Source organism: Adiantum capillus-veneris, chromosome 17 (genome assembly GCF_014529385.1).
Source record: "Adiantum capillus-veneris isolate H3 chromosome 17, ASM1452938v2, whole genome shotgun sequence".
NCBI classification, from domain to species: domain Eukaryota; kingdom Viridiplantae; phylum Streptophyta; class Polypodiopsida; order Polypodiales; family Pteridaceae; genus Adiantum; species Adiantum capillus-veneris.
The window spans coordinates 44,769,786-44,780,107 of NC_140947.1; the positions used below are offsets into that span (position 1 = coordinate 44,769,786).

At 42.4% G+C, this 10,322-nt stretch overlaps 1 protein-coding gene across 2 annotated transcripts in view; it reads right to left on the reverse strand.

Annotated features, from left to right (window-relative positions):
- Window positions 1–7,491, reverse strand: part of LOC147437146 (uncharacterized) — a 32,971-nt gene extending 25,480 nt beyond the window's left edge. The window contains exons 1-2 of one of the 2 annotated variants that reach the window (XM_086486755.1): window positions 7,060–7,491; window positions 6,179–6,391 (exon numbers count right to left, since the gene is read on the reverse strand). In XM_086486755.1, coding sequence (XP_086342881.1) covers window positions 6,179–6,391; window positions 7,060–7,401 — 555 coding nt within the window. In that variant the 5' untranslated portion in view covers window positions 7,402–7,491. The remainder of the gene's footprint in view (window positions 1–6,178; window positions 6,392–7,059) is intronic. The other variant, XM_086486754.1, reaches the window with a different exon arrangement.
- Between the last annotated feature and the right edge of the window lie 2,831 nt (window positions 7,492–10,322).

Sequence of the window (10,322 nt, forward strand, 5' to 3'; positions counted from 1 at the left end):
CTCTGCCATGTTGCTCTCCTGCAGTAGCTTGCCTCACAGATTGCATGCCTCGAGCGCCTGGCCAGCCAGCAAGGCCTCTTCGCCACCTGTCATCAATGCTTGGCTCATCTAACATGTGGCAAAGCTAGAGAGAGAGAGAGAGAGAGAGAGACAGTCTCTGGGTGCTCGTAGATGCATGGTGCAAAATGCCTCGAAGATCTTCTCACGAGGTGCAAAATGCCCCCAAGCTCCCTCTGCAGGTCATGCAAGTGTGGCCTCTTTGTCTCTCTGCAGGCCCCTGCCTGCTTTCCCCCCCTCTCTCGGTCGTGGCTCTGACTCTGCATGGGCTGCCCCCAACTCCTCACGCTGACACTGATAATGACCTTGTAGAGATTTGTTGCTCCATATCGCATAGTGCACAAGGAGCCTCTCAGGATCCCCTCGCCATGCTTGTGTGTGTGTGTGTGTGTGTGTGTGTGTGTGTGTGTGTGTGTGTGTGTGTGTGTGTGTGTGTGTGTGTGTGTGTGTGTGTGTGTGTGTGTGTGTGTGTGTGAGAGAGAGAGAGAGAGAGAGAGTCTGCCTACGCACAGCAGCAGCAAGCCACACAAAGAATGTGAAAAATGAAATGAAATGATACACTAACGTCTTCAAAAGCCCAAAATGACCACACATGTAGACCAAAACATTGAGAAAATATCTCATTTATTTCAATTTTTACTTTTCCTCTTGACAACGTGTCTTATCCTCTCCCTTTTCCTCTTCAATCCCCAAAGTAGCATCTTCTTTGATTCCCTCTAAAAAGAAATGAAAAAGTCGTTCTGGGCACCTACTATGTCCTATCCAGGCTACTTGAACTTTTTTTACAAAATACCCAAATCCATTCTAAAGAACCCATTATGAATTTCAATGGAATAACCTTCATGCCAGCCCCCACATTGACGATCGTGTCCCCCACGTTGACGATCGTGTTTTCTAGTTGGGGCTTTTGAAAGTCTCAACAAATAAAACTCTTGTATAAGGTGCTACCCAACCTTTTTTATGGGATAAAGTGGAGTTCCTAGTGTGGTAGCCAAGTCTTTTAGATTATCCCATAGCCATGATGGAAAGTTGCCAAACTCCACCCATACCACCCACGAGTCCTTAAAAGTGACTAGAGGTTCAAAGGAAGGATCCCATGGGAGCACACGAATTCATGATCTCCTGAAGAAAAGTGGACTCTTGGTCATGACTTTTGATATTATTGAGAGGCTGTTAACACTAGTCCTGTAATTGGACACTCAAGTGTCTTGAGACACTAGACTGTCTTGTTTTCCTAGTACCAAGATTTTGGCAATTTATTTGTCAAACTAGAAAGAAGTTTCTAAACCTTGCTTCTACCATAGGTTGGTTATCAGGGAAAGAAAACACTGGTTTTTTCTCCATGTCAAACTAAAGCCCAATGGAGAGAATTATGGTAAGTTGTAAGTCGTAAATTTTAGCAAAATTTCAAGTTGGTTTGTCTAAAAATCATAAAATTCTTTTTTTTTTAACAGAACTCACAATTGTGAGTGGCAGATATATTATCATAATAAAAAAGAATACATCCATGCTCACACCGAGCCATGGCACATCACATAATCAACATCATCGACCCACAACAAAAATTACAAGACCATCATCCGATTAGAGAGAACACTGGCGAACAGGGGAGCCACCCCAACAGACATAACAAATCAGAAGCAGACAAAGAACAAGAGAACCTGAATCATCCACCTCAGTTTCCACCAAACGGCAAGCATCTGCCACATGCTTGACATCCACCAAGGGGAGAACACCTGAGCTTGAACATATAGCCGATAGATAGGTGGAGCCCAGCAATCTCCATCACCGAAACTGAAAGAAGAACATTCGGCAGGACCCAATCAAGCTTGGCCACCAACAGAACAGGATTATGCAGAAAAAAGCCCAACACCTTCAAAGAAACACCCTTCGTTGCCACCATGTCAGACCAAGCATGCCACCCTTCACCAGACATGCCGGAGAGTGACCTGAACCACCCCACCAAAGTAGCAGAACCGCACAACCATACTCATGCAAAGATCCATCTAGCAATGAACCAACCCTCATCGAAGTGCCCAGCGACCCGACCCCTTGCTCCACGTCCAAGACATGAGCCCACACCGCACCCGGAAGCCATTGAGAACCGCATCCTAGATAGGAATCCGCAACGCACTTGGAGGCCATTCTCCTCCCCAAGAGGAAACGGGAGGACCTCCGTCCCCCGGAACTCCAAAAATATGGATGTTTGTGGCTTAGAACCCCCGGCCTCACCCTGCTACAGCGTCCACAATGGGCCCCCCAACCCTAGGACCGGCCTCGCAAGGTGAAAAGCTGCGCAGGCCTGACCAACAACAAGCCAAAACCCTAACTGTCTTATAAAATCATAAAATTGAATCTTATATCTTTTTGTAGAGATGTCCTTTTTTATGTTGTAAAAGACAAGTGTTAGTACTTAATGTTTACAAAACAATGGAATGCCCAAAGACTAGCTTCACATGCAAGTTATACACATATTTTCTTACTTGAGCACGTGTTGAATAAGAGCAATGGGGCAAGCAGTGGCCGGAGTCAAGGTGGGAGACAGTAGTGTGGAACATCTGGCACCCAATATGGCCCCATGGAATGAAGGTCTTCTTATGGAAGGTGGTATGGGGAGCCCTGCGAACCGAGGTGAAGATATGCATAAGGGGGATTGGTCTGGATAGATGCGTGCAATGCAGAATAGCTTGTGAAGATCTCCCCCACCTTTTTAAGGAATGCCCGACAATAAGTGGTCTTGCACGAAAGAGCTGCAAATGGGTCCAAAAAACCTAGAAAATAGGACTTTTTAAGAACAGGAGGGAAGGTGTTTAATCTGGCACCCAATATGGCCCCATGGAATGAAGGTCTTCTTATGGAAGGTGGTATGGGGAGCCCTGCCAACCAGGGTGAAGATATGCATAAGGGGGATTGGTCTGGATAGATGCGTGCAATGCAGAATAGCTTGTGAAGATCTCCCCCACCTTTTTAAGGAATGCCCGACAATAGTTGATCTACGTGAAAATTTTGATATTAGTTAAGTTTTTGAATGCTTATGTCTCAAGAATTAAAATATCAAAGTTTTCTCTTCCGTGGTTTTAAATATTTGAAATGATCCAATAATTGTTGCATACCAAAGCCCTTCTACTTTTCTATTTGCCACTTTGAGTCCTCAATGGAAAGGGTAAGCAATGTATCACTTTCTAAAAGTCATAAATATATCAAAAACATATATCAAACACGTAGAACTTTCCATTATTTTATACTCTCATGTGAATTTTTTTCCACATGAAACTTTCAATTATCTATAGCACAACTATGGAAAAGTAACGTAAACTTTTCTACAAGGTCATTTCATTTTCTCATGAGCTTATAAAGTTGATTTCTTCAAAGCATTAATCGCAGTCTTGCGAGGGTTAACTTGATGAGTATAGTTCTTGATCAGTGTAGCTTCTAAAATGCAAGGTTATATTTTTAAAAGACCATCTAGCTAACATATTTAAGCATGTCCAGAGAGTTTTCTTAAATACACTATCTTATGAAAGTAGCATTTAATTTAAATTTATAAAAAAAAGTGTCATGTTTTGCCATTGTGACCTTTTGCCAAATATCATATTTAATGTACTAAGCCATCATGATTAGATTAAGAACTAATGGGCTATACATCCAATTGATAAGTATTAAGTTTAACCTTTGTCGGTACCCTTCCCATGAATCCAAAAACAAGCACCGAGCCGATCAGCTCAGCTAGCTGCCTCTTGACCAGTGTCAATGAGACTGCCACTATGAAATCATTTTCAACCTCTACTCTCTAAAGTAGGGTCATCTTTAGTGCTTGAAAATCCTTGTCACCTTTAGTTATGTCCATACTAGTGGATCCCTTGTTTGTCTTCTTGAAAGACCTCTTGATTGGCCCAAACTTGAATTGTAATAGCTTACTCTGAACAATTGAGAGTTTGATATCCAACTAGTATGTGTGTATATATACATACATATACACACACATATATGTATCTAATATGTATGTATGTATCTGAAATGAATCTATAAATATAAAAACACACACACACATGAAAAAATACATAGAGATAGTTATATCCACCCTTATAATCCAAGATTTGATAAGTAAAGCAGTTTATGGACTTTTTCATACCTTTTCAAATAAAACATGGTCAATCAGGGGTGTACTATGTATTGTCATATAGATCATTCCCACTTTTTGCAAGAGACATGTCTGGCTATGATGCTTATAGATGTTTGGCTATGATGCTTATAGATTGCACTCTCTTCATAATGTCTCACAACAATCATATTCTTCAATTTCTAGGGCTTACCATGTCTAATGATGTGGTGATTGACCGACAACCGTATATATATACTTTCCTTTACATTGCAGGTTTTTCTAGTCCATATGGCTACGTTTCCATGCATCCACAATGAACTCATAATCCACAACTCTCAACCACCCTCCCATCGCTTGCACGCACGCTATGCTCTTATTGCCTCAAGCACTCATGTGGTTTACCCTTGCAACCCAAAGACATTGCCCATCAACCCCAAAAGGCGATCGCTACAATTCCTCGAAGTTCTTAATACTAGAGGTTTGACTCCCTTAAACTACCAAATAAAGAGGCCCTATTAGACCCCATTCTCTTCCAAATGGCCTTATTGGCACTGTCAAATAGCGTGCCAATAAGTGTAAGAGTCTGAGATGTATCCCGAGCCAGAAGAAATTGGGTTGATAAAGTCGTTAATGGGTCCTAATCAATAGAGCATGCCACGCTTGGCAAACAAAAAAGATTGGAACCAAAGCAATGTGTCTTTCGACAACTGTGCACTATAGACGTGGCATATGGAATTTGTGTTACATGTTTGCAAATTCAAGGCGAGCACCGCACCCATGGGCAAGCTCATTGAGAAGAAATGAGATGAGAGTTTTCAACATCATGGAAACAATCCGAAGAGAGCTCACATGTCTATCAGACAAGTCTTCAAATGCAAAATGTGTTAATTACCCGTGAGAGGAACATGGGTTAGCCAATCCACCACGAGTCTCCACACCCATGAGAGAGAGAGAGAGAGAGAGATTGTGAAGTAGATGTAGGTCGCTATCACCTATGAGAGAGAGAGAGAGAGAGATTGTGAAGTAGCTATAGATTGCTACCACTTAAATTTCAAGAGCGTTCAACTCATATTGTCAGTGTAGTAACTTTAGATAAGAGTATAAGAGCGCATTCGCATGTCAACGGGATTCGTTAAGGTGACATACTCAGATTTGGTGGCTTGTTGTATTCAATTCGCGAGTAAGGGGTACCCAATTGGAGAATATCGAAAAAGCAAGGATTAAATGGGAGATACCCTTCGTGGAAGAAAACGAAAGGTAGAAGGCAGCAAGTTCATGCTCGTGAGCGACAAGCGACAGAAGCAATGGTGGGCCGCGATGATGACTGAGAGGTGCAGCGCTAGACATGCGCGGAGGGAAAACGGTGCTTCTTGTTTTGTGTGAGCAGAGACATGTAGGTGTTTTTTTATATTGCATGGCTTGCATTCCACATCAATTGAGCGAGGTTGGTTGCGTGGTTAGAGGAGCCAATTGAGGAATCATCTTCCTAGTGGTGCGTGTTCGAGTTCCAACCTCCCTTTTGAAGTTGCAACAAATCTCAGTGGTGCGTGTTCTAGTTCCTAAGGGACAAGAAAGAGATTCTTTGGGAATCTCAGCATGAATCGAATAAACTGTAAGACCTATCAGTAGTAGAGAGCGAGTAGTGTTCGCTCGGGAGCATGGTGGGGGTAAAGAAGAGAGTTTTGTAACTCTGCCGAAATCGGCAAAGTTACACACCAACGGCAAGCTTGCAAAGTTAAGTTTGCTAACATAGGATGATCAATGGTTTGCAACCAGAAAGGGGCTAAGAATGTGATTCACGATGTGACTGTACTTCATTTGGGCAGGGGCTAAGAATGTGATTCACGATGTGAGTGTACTTCATTAGTGTATGTACTACAACGTAGAGCCTAAAGGCATAGGATTGGCTGCCAAACAATCATTCCTAGCTCCATGTCCATACATATAAGCTATGTGTACCCTTAAACTTGAAAAATATTGCCAGTTCTGTGAAATAGGTTCATGAGGAGAGCATTGTACCTTATAGAGATCAAGAAGGACATTATCAAGAGACTCTTGAGCAAGTGGAGAGCAAAGGTGCCGAAAGGATAGGATTGCTTGGATAGCCTCTTCCCCACGGTTTTGTTGCTTCATCACCACCGCCATGTCCTTGAGAGCACTATCCACACGGTCGCCCGCATTTATGGCTGCCCAAAATAGAGCTATTGCACGCTCTGGGTCCTTCTCCAACAGCTACAGTACACAAATGCCACATCAGTGAGTGAGAGTGTATGTGTGTGTTTGTGTGTGTGTGTGTGTGTGTGTGTGTGTGTGTGTGAGAGAGAGAGAGAGAGAGAGAGAGAGAGAGAGAGAGAAGAACACAAGAAGATTTAAACATTTTCTCATGTAGGAAAACTGAGTCTTTTTCAGTGTTTTTCTGCTCGAGAGGCACCGCATATCTAGCTAGGTACGATTGGGGTCAGGGGACCGCCGGCCCGGTGGTAATTCCCACATTGTGAGCTTCTGTGAGGGAAGCACTGCATACCTATCTAGGTATGATTGGGGGCAAGGGATCGCCGGCCGAGTGGGAGGGCTGGCGGTCCTTGACCCCAATCGTACCTAGCTAGGTATGCGGTGCCTCTAGAGCAGAAGCTTATGATGTTGAGGAAAGTCACAATGTGGGAATTAATGTGAGAATTTTTTTTTAACTTCTTGTGGAAGAAGAAGAATAAAAAGTAATCGAATAAGAAGAAATTTCAAACATCTAGAAATTACGCCGAGGGACTTAAAAGATCTATCAACGAGTTTTGAACCCAAGACGTGTACTCACTGATACATCTAAGTGAGGAGAGAGATAAGTGAGGGTTAACTTGATCTGTCCAAAAAGCTTAATTAGCTATAATGGCGAAGGGTTGACTTACTTGAATCTGTTTAGCTCGAACGTAAGGGCCATCGCCCACGGGCACCTTGAACTGCGCACTGCTTGCGTTCTGGGCGCTGGTGGATCCAGCAAGTAGCGGCAGCTGCTGCACCGTCCGAGGTCCCAGCTCGTCTGACCTGCTGCTTGCGCTCATGGGGGCGGAATTCTCAGAGTGATGAAGCTGCTCTCTCTCTCTCACACACACACAAACACGGACGCGCGCGCGCGCAAGCTGATTGGAGCTGGAGCAGCTAGTAATCTCTGCAACTATTATAAGCATTGCAGGGAAATTAGCTCTCTCTCTCTCTCTCTCTCTCTCTCTCTCTCTCTCTGATTTCAGCATGATCTTCACAGCAGCATGTCGATCGATCTCATTGTTTCCAAGTCACCTCTATTTGCGTCCACGTTCATCCCCCCATTTCCTTCCATATCTGCCGTTCGATCCTCTCGCTTTCTTTTTCACCTCATCTCAGCCCTTCCTTTCTCCCGCGTAGACCACACAGTTCAATCTCATCTTAGCCCCTTGTCACACGTGGCAAAAAAATTTGTGGCAAAGCATAATTCGCCTCTCTACAACAATCAATGTTCCTAACAAGGTGGGAGTCACACCATTTACTTGGTTGGCTTAAACCGTTTCTCTGCAATGAAGCCACTGGATGCGCCCCAAATGTATTAAATCTCCGTTGTCAATCAATAACCACATCGTTTGCTACTATAGGCTTTTATTAAACTACTATGTAAACATTTGTGTCGCCACTAGTATATCCTACTTTTCCTAAATTATATAAATGTTGCCATTCCCTATATTTTAACCCAAGTTCCAACAGATTTACTGCATTGATACTGCCAAGCGCGTAACACATTCAAAAACACCTTACAAACCAAAGTGCAACTACCAGAGTGCATACAAACCAATCTTCCCATTAACTTGTGTTCTCATCAACTTACGTTCTTCTTAGTAGTCGTTGTGAACGTGCAAATTCAAGCAACGCTCTTCAAAGTCTGGATCAAGAGGCATCAACCATAGAAACTTGAGTTGTTCAATGTTTAGCAAGGCACGATTTCACTATTGAGATATCAAGTTAAACATGTACTACTCATGGATGACTATCACCGATAGTCATTACCATTGTCTCACCTTGGTGGATGTGCATATCTTTGCCAGTGATACTACAATTGGACTACATTGGCTTAGTCTACCTATAGAGTAATGGCACACTTATCCATCCAGCTCACTCACTAGCAGTTCGCTCTAAACCGTTGTTATTTTCCCTTTTATGCTTTGTAGACTTCTTATCTTGAGTTAGTGAAGAAGAAAAATTAGAGTTGTTTTACCTCCATCTATGTGTATGTGTATGTGTATGTGTATGTGTGCACATGCGCTTGCAAGATCTCAAGCGCTCTCTTTCTCTATCTCTTAACATGGTAAGGAGCTTGAAAAGAGCTTGGAATGGTGAGCAAGAGCATCAAAAAAAGTCGTGTCGGGATTTTTGGGAGCCATCATCAAATGATCTCCAAATTAAGGTGATTCATGTTGAAAATTGTGCGTCTCGAGCTTGTATACTTACTTTTTGTTTCCTTTGGGCGGAATTTGTACAACCGGATTTTCATTTTGCATATCTCCATTTTGGACCCGGTTCAGTCCCTATTTTGGAGTTAGAATGCATTTGCATGCATAAACGCTAAGGTGCAGGCTTCTGTAGATCTATATTTTGGTAGTGCAAAGATTTGTGTTTTGGTCGCAGTGTTCACAAATACTGTTTAGTATTGTGAAACAAGTGTATGGACGCATATTGTGGTTACATGTGGTAACTGACTATTTTCAGTAGGTTGCTTAGAGACGTGCTCAAGTGTTCGAAACATGTTGTCCAACAATGAGAGAGTTAACCAGATTGTAAGCGAGAAGCTGGACGAGAACAAGTTTCATGCTTGGAAGTTCAGAATGACTGATTTCCTTATCTGGCCCAAGGTTCTTCATTGATAGCTTAGGGGGTTCACTATATAGAGATCTTATATAGCGCGTACGTTCAAGAGGTATTTATAAAAACCCCTATTCTACATTTTTTGATGTATATAGAGACCCCTTATGTACCACTTTTCCTAATAAAAAACCCCTTATGTACCAAAATTTTCACTTTTTCAATTTAAAACGCTCTTATATATGTATATTTTCTATAAATTAATAAAAGAATTTAACCCTTCTTTTGAACTCACATGCTATCATACATTGAACCCCCCAAGCTTGATGGAGAGCACGAGAGAGCACCAACGCTACTAGAGGAAGGTGCAATAGGTGTGTAGATAAAGGTGTTTAAATATTGGAATCAGGGACCTCATTGTATGATTGGATTTATGTGAGTGTGTAGGAAAATATAATTGGGCACATATGATTTATGTGAGTGTGTAGGAAAATATGATTGGGCACATACAAGATGCTCACACCCCTAAGAAGACTTGGGGCACTTTAATGTCGTTGGATGTGACTAACACAAAAGCAAGGAAGTTACAGTTGAAGACTTAGCTGAATACAATGCAGAAGAAAATCTTGTCTATCAATGATTTTTTGTTGAAGATAAAGAAGGGTCCACAATACAAACAATCTAAGACCCGTATTCATCTTTGAGAAAATGTTTCCACATTAACAGATTTTGTTAAGAGAGAGGGAAGGAGAGAGCTTGAACTCTTGCAAGCGCGCACATGCACACACACACACAAAGATGGAGGCAAAAGACTATTTTTCTTCTACTTCACTAACTCAAGATAAGAGGTTTACAAAACATAAGAGATAGGTCGTTTGAATATTCTGATTATACACGTGAACCTTTCCCAGAAGAAAGAATGGAGCCCTTGGAGTGGACTAACATGAAAGGGAACTAGTACAACGGTCTAGTGTAAACCACTGGTGAGTGAGTTGAATGGATAAGTGTGCCATCACTCCAATAGGTAGAACAACTCAATGTAGTATAGCTATAGTATCATTGGAGAAGATATGGGTATCCACCAAGGTGCGCCAGTGGTGATGACTATCGGTGGTAGTCATCTAGGAGTCGCACATGTTGAGCTTGATATCTCAATGCTCCCCCTGAATCTCAACGGTGAATGCCATCTCTCGTATGTCAGGCATCGCTCAAAATCGTTGTAGCTTCTCCGCTCCAAGGGCCCTCGTGAATATATCTGCAATCTGCTCATCTATCGCCATGTACTCAAGGTCGATGTTGCCTACTAAGACCCTCTCTCTGATGAGGTGGTAGTGCACCTTAATGT